This window comes from Telmatherina bonti, assembly GCF_933228915.1.
Source record: "Telmatherina bonti genome assembly, chromosome: 3".
Taxonomy (NCBI): Eukaryota; Metazoa; Chordata; class Actinopteri; order Atheriniformes; family Telmatherinidae; genus Telmatherina; species Telmatherina bonti.
Window position 1 is genome coordinate 26,976,808 of NC_136621.1, and position 26,551 is coordinate 27,003,358.

Genomic DNA, 26,551 nt, shown 5'->3' on the forward strand with positions numbered 1-26,551 from the left:
GTGTTTGCATGTAACAGAGTGAAACAAAGTTTAGGCTGAGTTTAGCAGAGGAGTCTGATACATCTAAATACAAGTAAAACTGATGGATTAATGCTCAACATAGAGGTTTTTGACAAGAAATCTATTTTTTAGTGTTGAGTGTTAGTTGCATAATTTATGGTGTTTAAAATATCTGACTTTTTAAACGTCTCAACACTTCAAATATCTCTGGTTTCACATTTACTTTTATAAATATTGTATGCTTTTCATGCACAGTACAGTTTCTATACTTTCAAACACTATAAAGAATTAGTGTTTTGCTCTAGCACACTTCAGCATGTGAAGCTGGGGTTTGACTGGGGATTGACTGTTCTGTTGACGCTTTCAGATAGAATAATATTATCTGGTATTATCCATGGGATGGTACTCCTGTCACTCTAAGTCTCCATGTGACACACTGTGTGTGATAAGCATATCTTACAATGACTTGTGCTTAATCTTGCACACGGTGAAAAATAGTGTTTGCCCTGTGGTATTGTGTTTACGTCATTGCCCATCTGTTCTGGAATAAATAAGCAGAGTCAGTAAAATTTTATTCCTTTTATTAGTATATAGCTATATCACAGAACATTTCAGAAAAGGTAAACAAAACATTTTTTAAAAATAAAAAAATTTTACTAAGTCCAGGTGAATTTGGTCGAGTTTAATATATTTTAACGTCACTGAATGTAGATTGCACTCTTTTCCAGTAGAAAAATTCCAGATGTTTAAGTACTATTTATTTATTTATTTCGTTTCTTTCTTTCTTTTTTGCCCAGTGTTAAGAGTTTCCTTTTCAGGTTTGTAATCTGGCTCTGTTGAAGAGATGAGGGAGGGCTTCTTGTTTGTGCCTACCGTTTAACCAGTGACCATAAAGTAGTATACAAAGTACCGCTTAGCTGATATAAAACCACATGTAAAGATACTGACTGAGACAAAACTGTGGTTAACAAATATATTCAGACACAGTTTAAATATAAAAAGCAAGTGTCACGAGCACAGACTGTACATAAAGGTCACAAGAGGAAATGAATGCTATCAACCATGAGTGGTTTCATCGTTTACTTTTGGTTCCGTATGGATCAAACCACTAGCTTGTATTTGGGGGTGGTTTACTTGGCTTTCTAAGTCTTTGTTTCTCCAAGAATATAACTTTGGAGGCAAGAAAAGTAGAAAATAAAATACATATTTTATATATTTAAAAACGCGTGTGATTTTTTAAAATTACGTTTATTACTTTAGAATAAATTTTAAAGCTTGCTATTTTCCCTCTTGTAAAATAGGTCAGCTCGGTGTCACGAGGTAAACAGAAGCAACTTCCGCAAATAAGTTGACGTTATAATAAACTGATATAAGAAGGGTCTGTCAGTAGTTAAAGAAAACTCTACTGAAATGGGTCTCTGGAATTTGGTCATTTTAGCTGCTTTGGTGTCCGTCTCATCGACACAGTTTGTGCCACCGGTAAGCGACATTTCTGTTCTCTTACATCACAACACTGTTGAAGCTTAACTGGGTTATCTCACAATACTGAGTTGAACTGATGTTTTTAACCTGAAGTTGTCATTTACTGCTCTATTTGTAATTTATTTACAGTACACGGAAGAATGTCGGACAGGCATGTATCCACCAAATGGTCCCACGTAAGTTTCAGAAATAATTTTAAAAAACCAGCGCGTACAGTCACACAAATCACTCATGTTTTGCAAAATATTTGCTTCATACCTGCACTCTGTCGCCTTCAAGTGCAACTCGTAAATCTCGTTATCAAACTCTGCATATAATTGCAGTTACTTGGTGGTGTGTTTGGTTGGTAGTACATCTATCCATAGAGACTGTATGTTTTCCCTGTGCTGTAGCTGAAAAACGGAAATAAAAGGAGAAAAGAAAATACGTAGACTTTTCACAATGAGTGAAACAGTTTGACAGCTGAATGCCTTCTGTTATCTCGACATGTCTTCAGTGTTAACTGAGTAGACCGTGATCAGGTAATCAATACTAAACAATAGTGCAAAAATTCCTTTGTTTTCACTTTGACTTAAGCGGTCAATCTTTATCTGACTGTATCTCACTGCAACCTGTGCATATAACACACACACACACACACACACACACACACACACACACACACACACACACACACACACACACACACACACACACATATATATATATATATATATATATATATATATATATATATATATATAATTATTATTTGTAATTTTAACTTTTGTTTATGTATTAGAATAAATGTTAGAGACTTGTAAAATTAGTTTATGTTGCAAATAACTAATTCTAGCCTGTTGGCATTCAACACAACAGCCCACATTTTATTCTCTAACACTTAGTGCACAAAGTTTTAGAGGTATAGAAAAGTTTAGGATCTGTTCATCAGTAGTTTTGGTCCCATATCTTTTGCTTTATTGGCATTTTCCACTGAAGCAGCAGTGTGACAACTTTGGTAACCTTTAGTGATTAAATTGCTGATTGCAACCCACTGAATAAACTCACCACCTCACCCTCCCCTTCCAAGCAGGGTGGAGAAATGTATGGCTACAGAAAGCACAAAAACTGATTTAAAAAAAAAAAATAAAAATAAAAAAATCTTCAGCTCTAAACAAAAATTTGGATCTAAAATGTAGTGGTGAACATATTGGAGTTTACAATATAGGATTTGTATATATAAATGGTCATCTAAGAACATGATAACACAAAAATAATTGAAACAAAAATATAATATGACTAGTGTACTATGTCTTGGAATTAAATACCCAGAGTGTTAGACCGCATATGAAATCTATTACCCCATTAAATCTTACATTAAAGCTGATCTATTTTGGGTTTTTTTTATTTGTTTGTTTCTTTGTTTGTTTGAATCCACAATGATACATAAGTAAAGCAAACTTGACTGGTTCTGTGCAGTAAAACTCACTACTTTAAATTTAAGCATATTCAAATTTACAGTCTTGCTGAGAACTTGATTACTTCTTATTTGGCTTTTTATAAAGTGTATTAAAAAGACAATACTTTCTTTATTAAACTTTTCTACATTTCTAACAACTTATCACCATCATACTGTGTTGTTCTAACAATAATGTTTCAGTCAGTTTTTATAAATTCAGAATAGAATGAAGAAACATTGCTATTTTAATTCAGGATTCTTTTAAATGATCTTTGTGATTTATTCTAAAGTTTTAATCCATTTGAACACATTTCCCACTCACCTACCAGTTGACCTATTATTTCTACTGAAAATATTTACTAGTCTGATTAAATTAACAAATGATAAAGTTGTGAGTGGGATGTCATCATTCACAGCAGCAAACATCAGTATTATATTTACAGCTTGTCTTCTTTAAACAGGTTCAAAGGACCTGTCAGTTGGTACACCGTGGATCTGGACTTGCCACCCAGCAAGAGGTGGACGGCTGTGATCACTGACAAAAAAAAGGATGTAAGTAACATTGAGAAATCACTAAAACATCATATATTGTATGTCCCACCTAAATGTCACTTCTGTTCCTCTCGTTTTCAGCTTGCCAACATGATTCAAGCCATCAAAGACTTGGCTAATGCATTTGTGCCCAGTGGCAGGCTGATAGAGCTGGTTGACATCGCACTGGTGAGTGTCGGCTGTTTTACCAGCAATTAAATTCTGTATTTGTCACAAAAAGGTTTTATGATTGCATTGTGTTTTTATGTTCTTTAGCCTTTAATGGTGAACTCACTACCAAGTTCGTTTGGTGAAGAAATGAAAGGAATTGCAGCTGATTCAGGGGTTCATCTTGGTAAAAAAACAAAACAAAAAAAAAACACAAAAAAAACCCAATAGTAGCAGTAATTATAATAACAAAATAAATCAATTCTCTTGTTAGGAAGAAAAAAGTCACATTTGACTTTTGTCCATATTTCCTCCTTATTTAGGTGAAGTTGTCTTGTTTAACATCTTCTATGAGGTGTTCACTGTTTGCACATCTGTTGTTGCAGAAGATGATAAAGGTAAATTGACTGGATCCATTTTAGTCAAGAATTAGTAACATTAAAGTAAAATCTATGGGAAGTATTGAAATGCTTTGGGACTTTGTATTTCCTCAGGTAACCTCTATCATGGCAGAAACTTAGATTTTGGATTGTTTATGGGGTAAGAATGTTTCTATGATTTAAAACATTTTCAAGCAAAGTCTTAACTCTAATGGGTAAAAGAAATTCTGTTTCCTTACAGCTGGGATGTGAAAAACAAATCATGGATCATCAGTGAGAAGCTAAAGCCTCTAGTGGTCAACCTCGACTTCAAGAGAAACAATAAGACAGTCTTTAAGTCGACAAACTTTGCTGGATATGTTGGGATGCTCACAGGCATCAAACCTGTAAGGCATTTATTATCATGAATACTCAACATAAAAAAAACACAAACATCTGAAGACAAAATTGTTGAGTTGCAAAACATAGTTGTTTTTGCATTTAAGAATGATTAAAACCATTTTATTTCCCTCTCCAAGAACACCTTCACTCTGACCATGAACGAGCGCTTCAGTCTTGATGGCGGATACATCGGTGAGTTAACATTTTTTTTCTCAACTTTCACATATAACATAGATACCATTTGTTTTTGTGGCTCATTACCAAGATGCAAACCTGTCTGCAGGAATCCTGGAGTGGATCTTGGGACAAAGGGATGGGATGTGGATGAGCTTTCTCACACGATCTGTCCTAGAAAATGCACAGAGGTACTCTTGTTCTTTTTTTTTTTTTTGCTAACTAAAGACAAGTTATGCTGTTGAGAAACAGCATAAGAGCAAGATTATTTTCTTTAGAAATAAAGGGAAACAGATTTTTATATTGTGAATGCTAAGTGTTAACCATTAGGATAATTCAGTCTACCTTTAAAGAAATTAAAACAGTGTGAATACAAACTGAGCGCAAACAGTGCCATCCTGTTATACCAGCTATGAGGAAGCCAAAAGTCGACTGGCTCAGACTAAAATGCTTGCTCCAGCCTACTTCATCCTCGGAGGAAACCAAACTGGGCAGGGCTGCATCATCACCAGGTCCAGGCTGCTCAGTATTGATGTGTTGGAGTAAGTAATTAATCTTACTTTTGTGATAAACTATTGTGAACAATCTAGAATTTTCCCATTGTTAAGCAATGATACACAACTTTGCCTATCTGTGAATTTTGCCTTAAAGTCTGTATGATTCATCACCATCCAAATGAAATGTGATTGTAAAAGAAGTCAATCACAAGTCTTTAATGGTGTTTTATGTTGTGACACACTTACTCAACCAGCAGCTGACATCTGCACTTTCACATCACCTGACTTACACAATAGGTTTCTTTGTGGGCCACAGGTCACATACTGAGATTTTCATTAACTTGTATCTCAGAATTGACCTGAAGCAGGGCCGGTGGTATGTCCTGGAGACAAACTACGACCACTGGAAGGACCCTTTTTTCCTGGATGATCGCAGGACTCCTGCCATGAAGTGTATGAATCAGACTGCACAGACAGTGAGTAGCACAATGACAGTCCACACCGAAACAGGACTAGTTCTCTGACAGACTCTGTGTTGGGCTTGACATTTTCATTTTGAAGTTCAAATCTGATAAGTGAATTTCCCATTTTATCTAAGAACACTTTTTTGTCACTTTTTTTTCCCAGAACATTTCACTGAAGACGCTGTATGATGTGCTCTCAACCAAACCAGTGTTAAATAAGGTAAACTGCTTTACTGCACATTGCTCTTATCCAATTAAAGAACATTGGATTCATCGTAATTGTAAATATTCTCAATGTCTTTCCAGCTGACTACATACACGACTTTGATGCAAGTGTCCAAAGGTAAACTGGAGTCGTACATCCGGGACTGCCCGAGCCCATGCATGCCCTGGTGATCCTCCCAACACTGAATCCTAATCAGTTTTGATGCATATGTGCATCAACTCTGATCAACTCAGTCACTGGTTCTAACACTGTCATTTTCAGATTTCACTTTGCTGACTGGTAAACGCTGAGAGCACCAAATCTGTTTTTTTCGGTTATGAGGGAAAATAACACCAAAGTGAATCAAACCTGTAAATGTTGTTTTACTGTAATTATATTTGTACTATTTGCAAGAAAATCCAGTCAAGTGACATTGGAGATAGATCAATAATACTAATCTGTTTTTATCAAGTTTCTAATATGCAGACTGTTTAACAGTTACTGTCCATTGTACCAGCTAATACTGACAAATCAATTGATACTGAGCATTTTCTTTTAGATGATAATAAAAGGATTCCCAAAGTTGATGCTTTGATTGTGTTAGATTGTGCTCTGATTGGTCAACTGCAAGCAGTCACCTCTGGTTATTCTGGTCTGCTGAAAATCTGAATGAGTTGTTTTCTGGTTCAGCTGGTGGCATAGATGTATGACCAATGAGCATTAAATCTGATTAAGTGGGAACATGTTAGTGGCAACGTAGTGTATGTGATGCATTCTGAGAAAAACAAGCATAATGACAAAGCTGATTACTGTAATCAAGATTTTATTTAAATTCAACTCATACAGGGCTAACCGTGAACAACAAAACTGTATAAATTTGTGTTTTAAGTGATAAGTTTTTTAACTTTGAAGAAAAAACAATTAGCAGCTATGGCTAAACTTTCAGGAATCAGGTGCAGAAGAGATGAGCTGTACAGCTGTAAGGCCAGGCAGAGACGGAAACGTATAAAAGAAACATGTCAAACTGATCACAGAACCAAGAAGACTAAGGCAGGTTTAAACAGGGATTTTAGCACAACAAAAAATCAAACACAGGCTTAACTGTTGATCAGCAGCAAGAGCATCCCATCCCTAAAGATAAAAAAAAAACCTTCCTACATTAAACATTAAGAGATAAAATAAACTCAGTGTTGACAGTGTGTAGGAGTTTGATCTATTATGTGCATATTACTGTCACAGCGAAATTTCACTATTATGTAACTTTGCTCCTATAAAATATGACATAAGGAATCACAATCATCCAAGTCAGACTTTAGGTTCAGCTTCTGTTTCTAAAAATCACAATTTGAACATCTGTGTGATTCTTTACACATTCTGAGCACCAATGGTTTCTGAAAAAGAAGAAGAAATATATAAATTTACATTTTATTAATTGTTTATATACAGATAAATGTTCAGGCCTGTATAGATTTTTAGGCAACAGCACAGACAGGAACAAACGTGGTCAGCTGTACCTGGTTCCTTTAGTGCTTGCGCATTTCCCACCAGCCCGGTCAGCAGTTCAGTATTGCCATTGAGGATCTCCTCTGAGAGGTTGTTATTCTGTTGCTCCTCCACTATTCTTTTCTGAAGCTCTTCCTAATAATACAAACATGCAATGAAAAACATTTTTGCCAAGATTTCCTAGTTGGTCTTCCTTTGAGTGTCTGCAATGGGCTTGAACGTTTCTTACTAGCAAAGCAGGAATTCAGTAGAAAAACAGGGATTCATGTTTACAGTTACACACCTCACACATGACTGAAAGCTGCAGCGGTAAGTCATCCAGCTTGACAAAGTCCTCCTCATCTGACTTTTGGCTTGTGTTACCCGATCCAATCTCCTGCATTACAAAAATCAGAAAAAGAAGCAATAACAATGTTTGAGACCAATCATACAAAGACTGAATACGCACAAACATCCTGACAATATCCAGGGAAGCGTCTGCACATGTAGACTTACATCAGCACTGATGAGGACAGGTGAGTCTGTGTTAGGACTACTACTGGCTGTTGACTCCTTGGGGGCATCCTGACCCTGGGAGACTGCAGATTCCCCCTCAGTGACAGCAGCCACCCCAGCTTTACTCTGTTCCTCTGGGCTTTGGCACTCTACCATAGTATCTTCCTCAACTGTAGAACCCTCAGTCCCAGCTGACTTGTTAATATCTTCCAAACAAAAGTAGAAATGATTTATTAATAATTGAGAGAATGTAAAGAAATGATCAAATGCTCTTTTATGCATTTAGGCTCCAACTAAGAGCATCAAGTAGGCCTCACCATTATCACTCTCTAAACTCTTCTGTTCAGGTTTTATCTCCAGGATTTCATTTCCAGATGTTCCCTAAAGTGCAGCACAACCATATAAATCAGACAAAGAAATGGTTGAATGGTGGAATATTTGACACTTAAAATAACAAAAAAAAACAACAAAAAAAACTGGAATAATAAAATATTATTCTGCTTTACAGCAGACTGTGGCACTGACCTCCTGCTCCACTTGTCCATCACTAGAAACCTGCAAAGATGTTTGCACATCCACTGGTCCAGCTTCAAACTCCTCAATTTCCTCCTCGTCATTCTCATCCTCTCCACTGCCATAGTTAGTCAGGGCCTGAGTCTCTGCTTTAGACAGACCTGAAAAGTCATATCAACAAGAAAGATGTAGATGAGGGTCAAAGAGTCACAATTTGGCTGAAATTACAGCAATTTAGGAACATTTAACAACTAGAAAAGCTGTTATCACAAAAGCAGCACATTTTGCACTTTAGCTTTAACTCCTCAGAGTGAAGCAGCGTTCAAATGAAACTCACTGATCTCGTCTTGCTGTTAATGTTCCCCCTCATAAATACAGTTGAGGCTCAAGTTCCAAGATCACTATGATTTCCCCATGTTGCATTTTGACAGGAGCAAATTCAGGAAGTAGTAATGGAGTCAGAAGTCAATTTTATATTCTGAGTTGAACCAGTTTTTATAAAATCCGAAGTTTCTAGGGAAGGCGGGCTTTGGAAAGTAAAACCTTTTGCAAAAATATGAATTAGAATTCCATTTTCCAAACTTTGTACAACTAAAATTATTTATTCGAAGTTGGATTTTGATTTTTTTTTTTTTTTAAATATACAAAACAGGACTCTTTCACACTTACTGATAGACATAGGAACTCCTATCCCGAGTCCTTCATCCTCGTCCTCAACCTCTGAAGCTTCACTGCTCCTGTTATTCTTCATCTCGGTTTGCAGGTAAAGCTCTGAGACAGAGGGCGTTTTTTCTTGCTCTGCTTCATCTTGGTCCTGAAAACATTAGATACATTATTGTGGCACACATCTCTTGTGTTTTAAGTAGAGTGAATACTTTCTCAATCAGTATTTAAGTGACCTACCTTGTCTTCATCAACATATGCAGGAGAAACAGATTCTTCTCTCCCGCCTACTGCATTTTTCTAAAAAGAAGAATGGATTAAAAAAAAAAAAAAAAAAAAAAGGTCAAATTTAAGTAAATCAATTTAAAATGTTGAAGGGGGGGGGGGGGTGGGTGTAAATAAAATATCTTACATCATGTGTTACATCAGTGTTTTTAATTTTACTGGGTTCTTCAGGGCTTTTCTTATTTTTGTGCTTCGCTGCCAGAGCAATGCTGCTGCTGTTGTCCAAATCCTGCATGAGCTTAAAGAAGGCCAGTTCATTGAAAAGGATCTCCGATATCTCAACCAGGAGATCCTCCCCACAGTCCTTTAGAGTACGGCCAACAAATTTACTAAGAGAGTCCTGGACCAAAAATAAGAGATGGAATATCAGCACCCTTTTAAATCAATCTAATTTGACTTGTGCGGACTGCATTTGAGGATTGCACTGGACCTACCTGCAGTATGCCTCCCAGTTGTCTGTGGAAAAAGCGGACAAACTCCTTACTCTCATCATTTTGTTGGGTGAGGTTAAGAACCATGCGCCGCACAGACGTCAGCAGCTGATGGGAACAAACCTCGTCCATGTTCTCCTGATAAAAACATTAATGAACAAGGTGATTCCACTCAGAAGCATATTTCTGATAATGACCAATAATGGCACAAATTAATTCTTCAGTAACTTTATTTTACTAGTGACTCTAATCTGATTGATGTCCCAGTTTGGGATCAATAAAGTATAACCTTCCAGACCACTGAAAAAAAAACCCCACTGCATTCAAGCAAACTTAAACCTATGGGACAAAATCATTAAGCACACTACTTTTAACAAATCAAGACAAGCACATAAAATCAATACTTTAATTGTAGCAGAGCCTCTGATGACAACGCGAAGCCTACTCTACAGCTCTCTGCTATCTTACCTTAAGGAAGGGAATTACTTCCGTCATAATAGCTTTGATTTGACGGTCAAGCTGCTGGGTGTCTATCTGTGGGCAGTGCACATCCCCAGCTGCACCTGCTTGTAACACACAAACAACAATCTAATTCAAAATGAGCTCAAATGAAATGATCACAGCTACACATCTGTGCACATAGACGGCATCATAAAATAGGATAGGCTGTAGACAGGATACCTTCTATTGGTGCAGCAGGTTTAACAGATGTACGTTCAGCATTTGAGCCTTCAGAACTGCCTGCACCTGCAGCGCCTGTGTTGCAGGGGTTAAACTCAGCTTTTAGCTTCATGCGCTCATACTCCCTAATCCTTGCCAGAGCTTTGTCTAAATGAATCACCGTGTTTCCTGTCAGGGCAGCATAGAAAGGAAAGCAAGAGACAGAGAAAGAATATGAAGAGTTTGAACTTAACGAAGCGAGAGAATGTTATGGATATGTGTGCATTTGCAAACAGGTTTACACTACAAGACCAAAAAAGACAGGAAACCCAGCTTCAGTCTTAACCCATTATACTGTAGGTCTATTAATCAACAGTATTAAGCTTTTTTTTTGGCCATGTAAAGTTTAAACTGCTTGGTTTACTAGAATAAAACTTGAGAAATCTTGTTGAGAAAAGATGGAAGGAGGTATAGAATTTTCTGTAGTTCAAGGCAGTGAGCAAAGCTTTGGCGCTGCACACAAGGGTGTGGACAAACAGATTTCTTGTTTTTATAGTCACAAGATAAACACATGCATATAACTATACCCAAGTCATCATTAGCAAAAGGTTCCAGGTTGGAGGAAGTTGACATGTTGCTGTCATTATCCACAGATTCTGCATCATGCCTCCTCTTTGTTATGTCCTGTGCATGTCTCAAATTCTTCTCTACCACTTCCTGCAAAAGATAAGCAAATTTATGAGTCTGCACACATAAAAAAAAATTTTCCCTTAAGTTCACCCTAAATAACCTGATTGTTAGAGAGTAGACTAGTCAACACAGATCCACTTTTCAAACACATAATATTAATATTAAACACTGCAGTGGGCCTTCTACAGCCATTTTGTCAAACCTGAAAGAGTTGACATTTCACTTGTCATTCTTCAATAAAGGCAATATTTAAATAGACAAAAGACCTGGCTCCCAATTAGTACAACTCTGGGGACATTGGAGCAGAACAAAGAACACATGTCTAATCTAGCAAAAGAGACATGGACAGATGAGGGTCATTCTTTACTGAAAAGGTTTTTGAAGCTTCGCTGTCAAATTAAATTTAAAAGACAGTAACGACGTGGGGAGTGAAAATTAAAAGCAGAAAACAAAGAAAGATGGAAAGATGACAGGACAAGGAGAGATGACAAGATGCCAGGTCAAAAGAAACATAAATCTAAGATGTGTTTAATTGTAGAAAAGAAAAGGCATAAAAAGCCATGGGAATACAAAATATCTAGGAACAGATTAAGGGGACAAAAAACAAGAAGTGAAAAATGAAATTGGTGGAAACAAGTGGGAAAGTCATATGCAGGGTAGAAAGCTTACTTCATCGCTGGTAGTCAGACTCTGACTGGGGGTGAACTCAGACTGAGAGCCTGCAGGCCACACTACAGGACCAAGAGGAGGCAACTGGTCCTCAGCAGAGTTCCTTGCTGTCAGGTGGTTGGTCACAATGTCCTGTGATAATCACAGAATGAAAGTTTTATCAACTGTAGTTTTAATTATACAAGGAAATATGCTCTCTGATCATTTTCAGATTTGAATAATTGTGATTTTTTTGTTTTTTAAGATCGTGTCACACTATTAAAAGATACATCGGAAACTTCTCCAGAAATGCACATTAATTACAGCCATCCTCTCCAAACAAAACAATGATTTTCAAGTCAAAAGACTGCATGTGACTATGATTAAATCTGTAAACAAAATAATCACATCAAATAGAAAGTTTTAAAATGATCAACAAAGCTGCATTTTATGTCTGAATCAGAATCTGAGATCTGCATCTTCTTTGTAAAAAACATATTTACATGTATTTAGTGCAATATTTCATCCCAGATTCACCCGCCACACTCTTTAGGCACAGTAAAAGTAAAAAGAATGATCCTAGATAGCTCATAATTTCAACGCTGATTAATATATATTTGAGTTGTAATCACTTGAATGTGTGTGTACTTACCTGCAGGGAATAGAGTGCCCGTTGACGTAAGTAGTCTGTGTTGAGTAGCTGCAGTTCATGAAAGAGTTCAATGAGGAAGTGGGGCCGCGACTCATTCTGGGATATTAAAGTAGCCACCTCAGAGTAAATGGTCTCCCTCAGAGCTTCAAATAGTGAGAAGTCACTGCTTGCATCTGCAATGTCAAGATTTTATAAATAATAGTTAGGTGGACTTTTTTCTTTTAAACTAAAATACACATTTTCTGTGTCAAAACCTAGTTGCACACAAACTTGAAAGCCTTGGTTTGAGTTTAGTTAAATAAATGTCATGCATGATGGTTAGGTGAGATAAAAACAAAACAATGTTAAACGTCCATGCAACTTTACCTGGTGCTTCTGTACATGCAATTCTGTTAGAGAGGAAAGGTGTCCTCCAAGCATAAGCTGCGAGTAAAAATTAAAAATAAACCACTGTCATGGAAAAGGTGCAAAGAAAAGCAAATGATCAAAAAGAAATAAGATAATTATGGGGTAAAAATAAATGCTGTTGTAAAATCGTGATGGTGATGAGTAGCGGACATGAAATGTTTACTGTAAATGTGCAGGGAAAAAAACCCCAAAAACAATGAACAGGGGAAATAGTTGATAACTTTAGTCAGAGGAAGTTTAAGCCGTACCAGATAAGAGATCATTCCGTTTGTTCCCAAGTTTAGCCTTGCTGTCTAGTTTTTCTTGAGTCAGTTTGTCTAGCAGACTTTGATTCTGATCTCTGTGATGAGATGGGCCAGTGCTGCTAACACTGTCACTCTCATGACCTGAGAAGGAAAATGAGAAGATAACCAGTTGTACAATTAGCATGTTAATTACAAGTCTGATACCATGCATAAAGAGCACCACAAATAATGTAATGAAAACCACATGAAATAACTAATGAACTAAGTATTTTTAAATTTATGTTAAATTCTCAGTCCAGAGTTTATTCAGCTTTAATACCTTCAGAATTCTTGCTGTGCCCTTTGTTTCTTCTGCGTCGGTTCTTGGGAGTTTTGCTCCGAGAAGCCAGGTTAGCTTGTGCAGAGGCCTTGCGTCCGGCCTTGAAAGTCTTTGTGACTGTGGTGGGATCAACAGGATCATGCATACTGCTGAAGCTTTCCTGTGATTCCTTGTCAAACTCTTGCTGTTGTGAGTGGCATTTGGCAAAAGTGGGAGAAGGAAGAGGAGATTCTTGCAGCTGTGATTTAGATGCATTATGCTGTGTTATATTGTTTGTGTGGGAGGTATTAAGTCGGCCAGCCAGTCTAATGGAGAAAAGTAGAAAATAATGGCATGACTAACAATGTTCCACAAATATTACAAATAAATTCTCAGTCAAAAATGACATACCCTCTTTCTGTAGCAGTGTTAAGAGGAGAACGCTGCAGTGGAGGGGGGAAACTCATGTATTCTGTTTTAATGGATGTGTTGGGGTCCAACTTCAGGTTCTGATGTTCAGGAGTGGCTGGACCCACTGGACCTTGATGAAAGTCAACCGAGGAAGCAGGGAAGGTTGGATATAAGTTAAAGCCTTAGAGAGGAAAAAAAGAAAACAAAAATAATGTAAGGTATTGAGCTAATGCTTACGAAAAAAGCAATCAAGTCATGGCAGTAAGTCTGAAAATAAATCACATCAGCACAACTCAGTTATCTTTGTGCAGTTGAGGTGTAATTAAATAATTATAATAAAAAATAGTAATGTAAACCAAAAAGCTACAATGAATGCATGTCATACTGGGAGGAAATGGGGATAAGGCAGAAGAAGGCATGTTGTTAGCTGGAGGATGCAGGGTAGAGGAGAATGGAAAGACTCCAGGGGAAGCTGAGGGGCCAGAGCTGGATTCCTGAGCTGAGCCCTGCTTCTGAGTCTGCCAACCTGCTGCTAAAGAAGGCTGCTGCTGGCGAATGAGGTCATTCAGGACCTGTTTTAGTCTGAAAGAAAAGTTTTAAAAGATTACAAATTTAAAAACGTGCAACATCTGCTTCAAATTAATTCCAATTATTAAAGCTACTACTTTCACCTTTGTATATTGTTTTGCTGCCAAGCCAGCTGGGTATAGCACTGGTTTAGCTGATGCATGACAAGATGGACCTGTGGTGATGACAGGTTGTTTGGCAACAAGCTGTATTGTCCCGTCAGGAGAGTTTGCAGCATGTATGACAGTGTCTGTGAAAATAAACACCAAAAAATACTCTTACAGATTACCCAACCATTTCCTTACAGTGATCAGGCATAAAAAAGGACAGAGCCAAAATTAGACAGAAGGATTTTATGAAGGTCAATGTGATCCTGTTCGTATCCAGTGCCATCATGTGTCCTAATCATCTAATTGCAAGTGAACTGGTCTGTACAAAAACCTGAAGACTGCGAAAACATCCCACTTGAAAATCTCCTGGTTCCTTGGGAGGAATCGCAATTGTGTTTGCACTGCTATGAAAACATCATCACAAGTAATCACGTAATCAGGAACACTTGTGGATCTTCTGTGCATCCACACCTGTATATGCAACTGAATCATCTAGAAAACTTGGAAAAGCCAGGTCTGAATAGTATCTGTCCAAGCATTTCTTAAGGGCACCAACCTGCTGGTCCTGAAGAAGTGTCTGACACATGCTTGTACTGAAGTCCAGCTGCCTCTGAAGCTGGCTGACTTGTTCCTGCCAGTGGCATGTGCCCTCAGCCAGGGAGAGCTCAGAGGCCCAGCGAAGGTTCTCCTGTCGACGGATACCTCCATGCTGGCTTCCAGACTGATTTAAACTTGTAAAAGGCTGCTTGGTCTTGGTTTTATTATGAAGATGCCCACCACTTTCACCTGCAAAAGCTGCTGGGGGCTTCAGATTGCTGGAGCTAAAAACACAAACAAAAAAGAACCATATGAATTTACAAGACAAATGACTAAGAGCTCTAAAGTAACAACCTTTCTCTCGTCGGGTGGTCTGACCTTCCCTGATTCTTCCTGTTACTGAAGGAGCGCTGGTTCCTGCTTGTTGAATAGAGATGGATGTCTTCATCAGAGCTGCTCTCTGTGCATTGTTCTTGCTCCTCTTCTTCTTCTGCACCTATCTCTGAGTGATACTCATCTTCTTCTTCTTCATCATCATCATCATCATCATCATCATTGTCATCAAGGTGGCAGGGACTGGAACCCCAAGTAGCCATTGTCCTGATAAAAAAAAATTAAAATATGGGTAGAAAATATATTTTCTGTTGGAACAAAGGAGCAACTAATGTAGAAACAATGCTGACAGAAAACAGAGCAGCAGTAAATAATGTCTGAAGCAAGAAGAAAATCAAAAGATTATAAGACATTGATGAAACAGTCCCACTACACAACACGTCTTCTACCTTTCATCTCTACTGACAGGCTGTGAAGATGTAACATTATCCTCTTGATCTTCAATCGGGCAGGGTGAGTCACTGAGGCCACTACGCCTCTGCTGTTCGGCCATCAATGACTCCAGATGCTTTCTTCGCTGCCGCAGATCTTCCCGCAAAATCTGACGGCGACGCATTTCTGACCAAAGCTGTCGGCAGCACAAGAACAAAGGGCATCGGTAAACCGACTTGGTCTGACAGTAAAGTGGGGTCTTTTTTCTGACCGAAGATGAACGCAGAATTATAGGGCAAGAAAGTTGGGATCTATTACCTCATTGTCAGTGACTGAAGAAGTGGCTGCTTCTGGAGCAGTAGGTTTGAGCACAGCTAAATTAGTTTTGGGTCGAGAGGGTGAAGAAGTCTGGAGAGTAGCAGGAGTGGAAGCTGCTACTGGAACCTTTCTCAGCAAACCTTGTTGACTTGTTGTGCTGGATACTGATGACTGTTTGGACACCAGAAGAAATGGTTAATAAAAAAAAGAAACAAAAAAACAGAGGAACATAACCCGAAAAAACTAGCCAAAGAATGAAATTAATTAATGAGAATTTCAATCATATTTCATCCTAAAACCTTTCAATCTAAAGCATAACACCTAGTTGAGTATGCAAAGTCATTCTGTATTTGTTGTATAACTATAACATACTTTAATTTGGTAAACAGTCAAAACAAGTTTTTTGGCCACCCAAAATTTATACATGTAAATGTATTAGGGAATGCAGGCGTCAAGTACCTGAAGGTCAGGGCAAGCCCACTGGAGGTCTTGGATCTTGCCTTGGATTTCAATGAGTCTTTGACGTTCTTCATGGAGCTGCTTCAGCTCCTGCTTCTGCTGTCGCAGTTTCTCCTCATAAAGCTTCTCTCTGTAAAATGAGAAGAGCAGCTTTGATGCATTAAAAAATAAATCAAGATGCAGAGATGAGAAAAAATTAGGAGAACAAAACATTTAGCAAACAGTAACATTTTATTTAGAACTGTGCCAATACTGACACTGGGGTTTTTGATTTTTCAGTATATCACACCTGGCCTTGCTGGAGAGTGCGAGGTCTCTAGGACTCTGTTTAGATCCAGCCCCCAACGTCCCAGGCAGAGGACCTCTGGTATTATTTGGTTGTTGGTGTAAAGCCTCGTCCTCATTAGCTGTTGTTACATCTGTGTCATCACTCTGGATATAGACAGACCACAATATGGTTTCTTTACAGAATAATGTGTCACCCTTAATGCAACAAGACAGACACTTCTTGGATTCTACATCTGCTGAAGTCCTCTCCCAATATAAAAATTAAATTTACAATATTGTTCATGTCCACAAATTGAATTTCATCTACTATATGACATTAAAAAAATATATAAATCAGCCTTCAGTTCTGTGGCTGTGGATTCCTGGTTTCAATCTGCAGAGCACCACCTACAGTTTTACAAAGGCAAAGTCAGAAAGTGTATGTTCTACATAAAAAACTGAGTCCCTGAGTATAATAATTATTAGTCCTTTCAATCTTCACCCCAGACTGTTTGACTTAAAGCTGGGGTCGGTAATGTCGGGGAGCTAGCAAGACATGAAAGTGGCACCCTGTCTTGGCTCCTCCCCCTCTGTTTTTGCTCCTTGTGTGATCCAAGACTTTTCCTACCTCTGCCAAGGAGGTTATGTTTTACTGGCGTTTATCTGTTTGTGTTCAAGATAACTCAAAAGCTTATGGACGGATTTTAATTCTTTTTTCAGGAGTTGTTGAAAAAGTAAAAAAGAAGAACAGATTTAATTTTGGTGGTGATCCAGATCATTGTTTGGATCCAGGAATTTTTTGAAGGCCTTGGTGGAGGTTTGCGCTCTCCAAGTGCTTTTCTAGTTCGCAGCTTTTTCCACCAACGATTTTCTCTTTCTCGGCTGTTTAGCGGGAGAAGGCAAATGAACCGAGCCGGGTCGGGAAATCCTTCCTGCATTTTCTCAGCCATGAAGCAGCTTATTACGAAATATAAGAAATGAACAACTTCAATTTGGCCCGAATTTTTTGATTGGTCACAGTTTTTACAGATTTACAGAAAACTGATGGGTCTAACTATATTTTGTATTGTTTATGATTTAAAAATGTATAGACTACTATCAGGATGAGGAACCACTTCACCCAAAGTAAAAAAAAAAAATGTCTCTGAGCAAGGTTACTATCCCAGCTTTAATCTTTCAGATACTGTAGGTAGCGTCTTATAGATTCAAAACAGAAATCCCCAACTATGACGTGAAGGACATGTTAAACACACAAAAAAGAAAAACTTATGGACATTTGAACAAAGTTAGAAGCCGATTTTAATGGTAGAAGGATTTTTAAGTGTTGCAGCATCCCACTGTCTGCCCACCTGTACCATGGCCACCAGTTCCTGAAGCTGCCGGAGCTTTTGCTTTGCGGTCTGCCGATGAAGCTTCGAGACATAACTTTGATCATTCCCAAGGCTACTCCTTCGACTAGACTCTGATGCGCTCTCCTGGGCCACAGCCTGTGCCCCTTCCTCATTATCAATACAATCTTCATCCTCATCTTCATCCTTCATCTGATTATAGGGGATGTCTCTATTGTACTGGCATTCTAAATGAGAGAAAAGTAGAAATGTCATCAAACTGCGAGTAAAATCATCAGGTTCTTCCACCTGAAACCACAGTACTTTATCATTGGTACAAATCATCAGGCTAAAAGGTTATCTGTCATGTCAGATGTAGATAATAAACATTGAAATTTGCAGAATGGTTACACAATTCGCCATTCTAAAGTGTGATACAACGTAACTATAAGAAGAATGCCATATGACAAAAAATAGCTTCACAGCGATTTGTTTCAGATATTATGTAGCTTTCTTACTTTATGACCCGATTCCACGTTACTGCATAACTTGCTAGGGATGGGCAGTCGATTAAATTTAGTTAATCGATCATTGGGAGAATTACAGATTTAATTCATCATCAGTATTTATATATTAAAATTTAGCATTTAGAGCATGCAGTGAATGCAGTTTTTCCTGATTTAGATCTTTATTATACACTGGAAAATATGAGCCTAAATACCATTTCAACACCATTCTACAGATTCTTTAGTTTTATTAATTACAAAAAAAATTATGTCACTGATGAAATTTTTGATGATCTATTAATCAATTGCTCATTAATTAGACCCATCCCTATAACCTGCAGTACGATTTTTTATTGTCAAATTTGTGTTGTATCAAAAGCTGACTTAAAATAACACATAATAGTGCTACAGTACAAAATACTCAGGAGTAACATCAACGCCCAGGTTAATGGTGGTCAGTGTCACAAGCTAACCTATGGCTGTGGTGATGTTGAAACTGCAGAGGTTAGCTGCCGCCCTGTTGTTGATCTCACACTCAGTGTTGAGTCTGCCATCACGGTTGTTGGTTGCGCTGCTTCTGACACTGCGTCCATTTGTCAGGCTGTTTAAGTCGGCCCAGTTCCCACACCTCTGTGGGTTTCTACAGAGATCCATGCAAGCAACAGAATTACAGAACATAACTTAAAACTTAACAGTCTTTAATTAAGACAAAATCATTTACGAGAACAAGCTCATTGTATTTTTGTATTAATTTTCCAATTTTTATGAAAGATTAAAAATAACTGAAAACTGTTCACAAAAAACTGTTTCTCGATTAAAGCAATTCAGTTACCTGATATTTGTAACAGGCTGGCGGTTCTCCTGCTCAGAGTCAAACATGGTCTCAAACATGGACCCATCCTCTGTCTCATCTTCCTCCTCCTCATCCTCCTCATCCCCCTCTTTTACATTTTCATTGACTGCATCCACCATCATATCAGAAGTCTGCTCGTAGTACTGAACCAATTCCCGCAACTCATTCAGGCGCTTGTGGACTTCTTTTAGCTTCCTGTGAAATTACGTATGTTGATTCAATTATTTAAAAAGTTGTGGTACATGGCACAACAATTTCTTCTCAGTTTTCTCTTCTAAAGAACGAGTCAGAATACAGAGTCAGGCAGAAAAACAACCCCAGTAATTATGGAGCTTGGGAGTCTTGTTCAGAACAAAGAGACTGAAACTTAACAGTGGGAGAGCACGTAGAAGCTTCCACTGCTTGGTAATACTACACCACCCTATACTATACAACAACCTGCTGTTGATATCTGACCAACCTACTGCTTCAGCTTATACGTGGTATTGAATTTACCGCAGCTTGTCAGCAGAGTTGGAGCCATCCTGTTGTTGTGTAGGGGAAGGCTGAAAGGAGGTGGCAGCCGAGGCCCCATTAGAGCAGAGAGCAGATGGACAATCTGAAGATCCTCCCACACTTGGACTGCACTGTGCTGACAAGCCACGACCTGAAGGGATTTACATGCATTTAATTTAAATTCAGTAATACAAAGTGAGGATAAGATACACAACATGATTGCAAAAGGGGTCTTGAAAATATCCCTACGTGAGTTGTTGTTTAGTGTCTGGTCTCTAAGTGAGTGCAACTCTTGTAGGATCTTGTCCATGGTTTGTTTTTTGTCTTGGAGTTCTTGTAGTTTGGTGAGTTTGGCACTTGCAGCTGTTCCTCCAGTGTCTAGACCGGTGTGTGGTCCGGAGGCAGAGTGAAGAAGTGGCCTGTGTTGAGGAGGCCCAACAGCCTGGGGAGGCCTTGACCAGCAGACCTCTCTGGAGAGGGAAAGACTCTGTGCCTGACGGCGATTATCTGGCACTGCTTTAGTCTGTTGGAGACATTTTTTTAAGAGTTTATATATCTTAACAAATAAGTGAGAGATTAGGGCTGTTAATACCAGTAGTGTGGATTACAGTCTCTTCAAACTCAACATTAATGAATATATTCACTTAGTTACATTAACTCTGCAATGTTAAATTTATTTTCTTTAGTTGTCATTTAAAACTAAAGTTGGTAAAAAGATCAATTTCAAAATATTCTAGATGACATAATCTATTCAACCATTGAGTGCACATATTTCTACTGTACCTGAGAGTCATGTAGCTGGTTGTGGAACCGTTGGATTAATTCGTTTAACTCATCATTCAGTTCAGATGTGATACTGAGGCCAGAAACACTGCCTGTGGTTTCTGTGACAACTGAACATGACAAGTAAAAAAAAAACAAAAAAAACAAAAAACAAACATTTGCTTGTATTAATCATTTAATTTAATTTTACATTGTAAAAACTAAACATGTTTGATTAAAAATGCGAACACATGAATATAATTATGCAAAGAAATTTGTTCTGTCAATTAAATGCTAAATAAATAGTTGGAAATGCTGAGTCTCCATCTAAAAGAAAACTAAAATATACTTGTTTCTTCAAGTGCGGTGATTTTATTGGCTTTCCTCAACTCTATACAAAAGTAGTCCACACAAACATTGAACATAAGTGTCATCATGTCATGGTGTTATCTTACCAGTGTCTTCAATCACAGCAAGTGCCTGTTCTGCGCTGTGCTGCATGGCCATTAAAGCCTCCTGTCTGCCCTGCAGAGCCCTGAGCTGCTCCTGCTGCTCTAGCATCTTCTTCAGCAGCTCATGCTGCTTACGCAGATTCTCCAGTTCTTCCCTCTGGTCAGAGCGCATAGCTTCTGGTCTTTCACCCTTGTGATTCACATCCATATTATCAGTACAAACACTGACTAAACCAAAACATGTACCTATATATAAGCATTAAAGCATTGGTGCCTAGCAAAATGTTTATCAGGTAGGAACAGCAAGTAAAACCATCATAGCATGAAAAAGGCAATAAAAAGGGTAATTTTGCTTGGTGTCTGTCTTTATATCAGAATAAAATTCTGCTCAAGTTGAAGGTTTAACTGGTAGCTTTTGAAAATGAAAAAAATTTAAAGTAAAGCATTAGAAAAAGTAGCAGGTTTCATACAAACAGGCAGCAAAAAATTCACTCACTGCTCCATTTGAAACCTCTGAAGACTGAAGCTCGATGTTAAGAGAAGTGCTTTCTGCCAGTGAACCTGAGCCAACAGCAGAGTCCAGAGTCCCCCCTTCAGCCTCATCACTCTCCCGTGCCTGTTAAATTGTTGAAAAAAAACAACAAATCATACAAAAAAAGATGAGAATGAATGTGTACCACCTATCAACTGTTTATGTCAAGAAAGAGGTGAAGATGTTTGTGTGCATCACCTACTAAAAAGTGTAGGAATATGAAGAGTGAAAACATCAACAGTAAATTCATGTTTGCTTCTGTAATAAATGCTGAAATAAATTGGGACTGTATTGTGAGACTGGAAACAGTATGAAAAAGATTAACAAGATCAGGCTGTTTATTTTCTTCTACAAAGTATAATGTTAGGGGAAATCTGGCCTAAAGAGTTTAGCTACCGGTTGAATCTTGGAGTTAGTCAGTGAAGTCGTTCAACTTTGCTTCCTTGTTAAAAAACACAGAGCACTTAAATTTGGATTCCATGTAACAATCCTCCATCTCATGAAGGAAAATATGTCTGCATGAGCAATGAAGAGAAGTAGGAATTTAAAGATTGAATTGCAATATTGGTCAGAAAAATCACAATTACATTTTTTCCTCATATCGTTCCAGCCTACAGTACATGACCCCAACTGTGTTTCAGGTCAAAGAGAAAAATAGTGACGTGATGGATTTTTAAACGCACATGTGGCAGGCTGTCAGAGAACAACACACAGTATTCTAATGAACCAAGATACATCATTCACACAGGGTACAGCTTCTTGAAATCATTTAGTTTTTCCTGATAAAACTGGAGTAAAAGTAACACACTTACAAGAATTTTCTGCAAGAACCGTAAATAGGACTTCTCCTGCTCCTTGAGGTGCTCAATAAGATGAGAAAGACGCTCCACATTGGCAGGCACATCATTCTTTTCCACCAGATCATCCCTCATGGAGCTGGCCTTACTTATGTAGTCCCGAATCTGGACCAGTTTGCTCACCACCTGAGACCGAACAAAGAAAGGGGGGTAGTGTATGGGTATAGGTTTGAGTAGGACCATAAAGAGAAGACAGAGAAAGATATAAGAAAAGATAAGTGAGCATCTGTAGTGATGGCTCATACTAAGCTACACAAGGGCAGAAAGGGGGTTGGGCTCAAAACTCATTGGGCACCAAGGGTGTCATATTTAGAAATTGCCCTAAATACAGCCTTGTTTCAGCTGCACCGGCGCTCCCTCACTTTTATCCTAGTTTTGGCTTTTCCAAGTATTCTGGAGTGCAATGATGCACAGATAATGCCATGTACAGTAGATGTGAAGAAAGGCTTCTTATCTATCAGCCCAAATCAATCAAATGTGTCATAAATTAGTCTGATAATCCAGAATATCACAAAATAGTCAAATCTTAAAAAAAAAAAGAAAAAAAAAAAAGAACTGTACCTCTTTTACTTCATAAATTGGCATCATTTAATCAAATCACGTTTAATTATAAATCAATTTTCATACCAAATAGCAGCGCAAAATGGTTTACATAATAACAAAAGTGATTGAGTATAAAATTAGAATATCAACATCAAATTAAAAATTTGGCTTTATGTACCCCAGCACATAACCTAAACAAATTAAAAGTGCACACACCTAAACATTGATCTCTCACACACTCATATAGATAAAGCAACAAAAAGGTTCCCATACATCCCAAAAACTCTAATCTCTAATATCAGGTTTGATAATGCTGTCACAAAATGATATGTTGGGGATCCATCCACAATGAGTGTCACCCTGTCCATGACCACAGAAGGAGCCACACAAGAACCACCCCAATCATAGCTGGCCGAGTCCCACAATGCAACCTTTAGGCTGCAGTGCAGGAACCCAACAACCACCCAGAAAGAGCAGTCACTGCAGCAGCAACCCTGCAGATTGAGAAGCCATAACCCCATAGGATGCATAGAGCATCCCAGTGTGATAAATACTGGAAAAAAACTGATGTTGGTAACTATAAAATATTACCTGGCTGCTGTCTAATCTCAGCTGTCCTTGCCCACATTCTCTCTCTGCGAGGAGCCCTCTCTCTGTGCCATCGCGACGAAGCCTTGGAGATTCTTTGACAGCAGCCACAGGGGTTAACATTTCCCTGAGTCCTGGACTCTGCTTCTTAGGTTCCTTGGTGATGGCTGGGGTTGTTGGGGCAGATGCAGAGGGATGGAGCAGCTCCTTGCTCTTGTTAGTGTTTACGTGTAGTGGCACAAAGTTGTAGGGCTTTTTGTTTTCTCCAGCTATCTGGCGCTGGTTGTTTGCAGCTGTAACACGTCCCTGGGAGTCACTGCCAATGCTCCTCTGATAAAAACAAGTAAAAACAAAAAATCATTATAGGTTTTGACTTTTTTTTGTAACTGTCCATAGTATACATGTTCAGGTTTATGTGCAGTTTTTTCTGTCATCTGCAGTTTAACTGAACATCTGTTTGTACGTCAATGGCATCATATGTAAAGGTTACACACCAATGTGTAAATCAAAAACCAGTGTCAACAAGAAGGCCCTCATCCTTCAAGTCATAATTATCTCATAAGTCTTCAGTTTCTCCACTGCACGTGGCTACATAGCTGTGAAGTGTTGCTTGTTTTAGACAATTGAAAATGGCAGAAGAGCTTGTGTGTGGCATGGTGTATTTTCACACAATTTCTGAGTTGATATTTAGGCTATCACAAACAACTGAAATGGATTTTTTTTCTATCATGTTCAGTAAGCAGGATACAAATTCATTAGCACAAGCTTGACTGATTGCAGTGGTGTGAACAAACTCCATGCAGTGCCTTTAAAGTTCTTTTTAGTTCATTAAGATCAGAAAATGGTCAAAAACCTTCCAGTCGGATCTTTAACAAAGTACTGCATTAGCACAACAGTTGCTTGGGGGGAAAAAAGGAAATCTGCATCCAGAGCAAGTCAATACTGTTGACTTACCTGTTTGAGTATTCTTGAGACACCACTTAACAAGATAACACCCCCCCACCCGCCCCTCAAAAAAAGAAAAGAAAAAAAGAGAGAAAGACAGAGAAAGAGAGAAAACAGAAAGTCAAGCACCAACTTACCTCATCCAAGTCTGTGAAATTTATTCTCTGGCGAAGTTTGTCTAGCTCAGCCTGGTCTGGGACAGACATTTGGGTGGTGTACTTCATGTGGGGGAAGGAATGAGGAGTTCGAGCTCTTCTGCGACCAGCCCCTGGGGTGGACTCTGGCGAAATGTCATTCATCAAGCGACTGTCTACCACCGCAGCAGAAAGCTTTTTCTTGTTCTTTTCTGAAGATCTGTTGGCTTTCTTTTGCTGTATACCCCAATCCTTGAGCCGAAACAGAAACATCAGCACAGTTAATTACTGAGGGCATCTATTTTATCAGAGATGTGGTGGCAACAAAAAAATTGCAATAGAGCAATGTGTGCCATTGAGCGAGGATTCTTGGGATATTGGCTGTATATTAAAAACGAGTGTTGTTTGAGCCATTTTGTGTAACAATGTCTGTAAATTAAACAACAAAACAGTAAGACTTTTACCATGTTGTTAAGCCTATCTTCCAAACTACCATTGGTTACAGCCCAGTTGTGCAGCTCATCTGCACTGTCTTCAAAAGGAGTGCCTCCGGTTGCCATGCCTTATCACAGTTCTCTGAAATTATCAACAAAAGAAAATTATTTTTTACAAATATGCTGGTCATCGCACATAAATAACAGGGTAAAAATTTTTAACCAGTATACAAACATAAAAATAAACTACTTTTAATTGAACTCGTGAAAATGTCTAAGAGGGAAAAAAAAAACCCCCATCTCAATAAGAACGTAAAAAAAAAACAAAAAAAACAAAAAAAACCAACAAAAAAAAACTGCGGCTACGCACTTTAACGGTTGCTCTTTTTTCCCCCCAGTAACAGCCAACGCTAAAGGTTATGGTCATTAAATATTAATCTAAAACCAATTTTCCTATTGACGACTTGTGTGACAGCATTGGCAACTTAGCCTCATCGTGTACCTGCACTTTCCTTACTGTTACCCGTCAGTTAGCGTTAGCTGTCGTTTGGTTTCTGAGTGGCCCGCTTGGGTTCCCGGGGAAAGATGAACAACGTTTCTAACACAGGACTACAGTTCGCGCGAGCTCTTGGGTTTAAAAACAAAACAAAACACCACGACCATTTCTGCTGTTACTGAACAAGACACGCTTATTATCTTACAAGTTGTTTACTCTTATAAATACCAGTGCACAAGGCTTGGTGCACTGGTTTCTTAGTAGGGTTTGTTAGCTAAACATTTGTGACCTATTTCCGTCCTGAAGTCACCATGACAACACTCAATAACCCAACCGCTTATTATCACCTAATCTGCTGTTAAACATTAATCGTTACCTTCAAAAAAAGTGAAGCGTGATGTTAATGAGTTATGCTCGTGATGCTAAAGTTGTCGATTTTCCGATTTTAGTGCGCTAATACCACCTAGCTTGCTACCTACCGTCTAACAACGGAGTCAACTTAAGATGTCTTTAGTAAAAGTTGCATTAAGCAAGCATCTGCAGGACGTTTGCAAGACACAATTTAGAGATTAAATGAAGTTACTTGTCTTGTTTATTTAATGTTTACATACCAACTATACTACGCCAAGTTAGCAACAAACGATGTTGCCTTTATTCAGTGTTTTACTGCTCTTGCTAAGATAGCTAGCTCACGATTTAAGAAGAGGAGCGTTACCATTCAGATGTCGAAACAGAAGAAAATGTCGCCGTAGATAGTCTTCTGCGTTTACAGAAAGGCCTTACAGTTTCTTTCTGCATCCGATAAAACACATTTTACATGTAACTACGTTGTTTCGCTCCCAAATCGCAGGAACCAAGGAAAGTAGGAAAGTGATATTAGCCTGATTATTAACACAGCCACACAGCAGGGGGCAGTACACACGAGGTGTAAGTGACTGTTTGGTTTGACCACAGGAAGTGTATTTTCAGGAAATTACGTAT

The 26,551-nt window shown here is 38.4% G+C and overlaps 2 protein-coding genes across 4 annotated transcripts; one reads left to right on the top strand and one right to left on the bottom strand.

Moving 5' to 3' along the window:
• Positions 1-1,339: 1,339 nt before the first annotated feature.
• Positions 1,340-6,296, top strand: asah1b (N-acylsphingosine amidohydrolase (acid ceramidase) 1b). The gene is made up of 14 exons (XM_079238397.1): positions 1,340-1,479; positions 1,612-1,658; positions 3,382-3,472; positions 3,554-3,640; positions 3,728-3,806; positions 3,943-4,017; positions 4,114-4,159; positions 4,241-4,385; positions 4,518-4,572; positions 4,664-4,745; positions 4,965-5,096; positions 5,404-5,527; positions 5,679-5,735; positions 5,822-6,296. Exons 1-14 carry the CDS (start codon positions 1,411-1,413, stop codon positions 5,909-5,911), a joined length of 1,179 nt encoding a protein of 392 aa, XP_079094523.1. The 5' UTR covers positions 1,340-1,410; the 3' UTR covers positions 5,912-6,296.
• A 241-nt stretch (positions 6,297-6,537) lies between these two features.
• LOC306774971 (pericentriolar material 1 protein-like) lies at positions 6,538-26,451 on the bottom strand. Of its 3 annotated transcripts, none has more exons than XM_079265170.1 (40): positions 26,286-26,451; positions 25,105-25,216; positions 24,644-24,892; positions 23,565-23,891; positions 22,386-22,556; positions 21,538-21,657; positions 21,045-21,231; positions 20,611-20,720; positions 20,077-20,350; positions 19,828-19,978; positions 19,312-19,527; positions 18,953-19,119; positions 17,995-18,221; positions 16,668-16,810; positions 16,379-16,508; positions 15,920-16,090; positions 15,619-15,797; positions 15,215-15,436; positions 14,856-15,120; positions 14,294-14,439; positions 14,008-14,204; positions 13,623-13,803; positions 13,233-13,537; positions 12,917-13,054; positions 12,627-12,683; positions 12,261-12,433; positions 11,630-11,761; positions 10,858-10,987; positions 10,292-10,459; positions 10,079-10,173; positions 9,614-9,748; positions 9,307-9,519; positions 9,135-9,194; positions 8,901-9,045; positions 8,244-8,392; positions 8,036-8,099; positions 7,719-7,924; positions 7,507-7,599; positions 7,235-7,358; positions 6,538-7,111 (listed from the first exon to the last, which is right to left on the bottom strand). In XM_079265170.1, the coding sequence occupies exons 2-40, from the start codon at positions 25,198-25,200 to the stop codon at positions 7,086-7,088; spliced, it is 6,342 nt and encodes a 2,113-aa protein (XP_079121296.1). In that variant the 5' UTR covers positions 25,201-25,216; positions 26,286-26,451; the 3' UTR covers positions 6,538-7,085. The 3 variants fall into 3 exon arrangements, with proteins under 3 accessions (XP_079121296.1, XP_079121295.1, XP_079121297.1); XM_079265169.1 differs by having other exon boundaries at positions 10,079-10,176; XM_079265171.1 differs by lacking the exon at positions 12,627-12,683 and having other exon boundaries at positions 10,079-10,176.
• Between the last annotated feature and the right edge of the window lie 100 nt (positions 26,452-26,551).

Coding starts and splice junctions, on each gene's coding strand:
- LOC306774971 (XM_079265169.1), bottom strand. CDS start 25,200: ATGGCAACCGGAGGCACTCCTTTTGAAGACAGTGCAGATGAGCTGCAC. Junction 13,055..13,232: donor GCACAGCAAGAATTCTGAAG/GTATTAAAGCTG, acceptor TTTCCTTCTCAG/GTCATGAGAGTGACAGTGTT. Junction 10,177..10,291: donor ACCTGCTGCACCAATAGAAG/GTATCCTGTCTA, acceptor GTGTGTTACAAG/CAGGTGCAGCTGGGGATGTG.
- asah1b (XM_079238397.1), top strand. CDS start 1,411: ATGGGTCTCTGGAATTTGGTCATTTTAGCTGCTTTGGTGTCCGTCTCA. Junction 4,386..4,517: donor TGCTCACAGGCATCAAACCT/GTAAGGCATTTA, acceptor TCCCTCTCCAAG/AACACCTTCACTCTGACCAT. Junction 5,528..5,678: donor TGAATCAGACTGCACAGACA/GTGAGTAGCACA, acceptor TTTTTTTCCCAG/AACATTTCACTGAAGACGCT.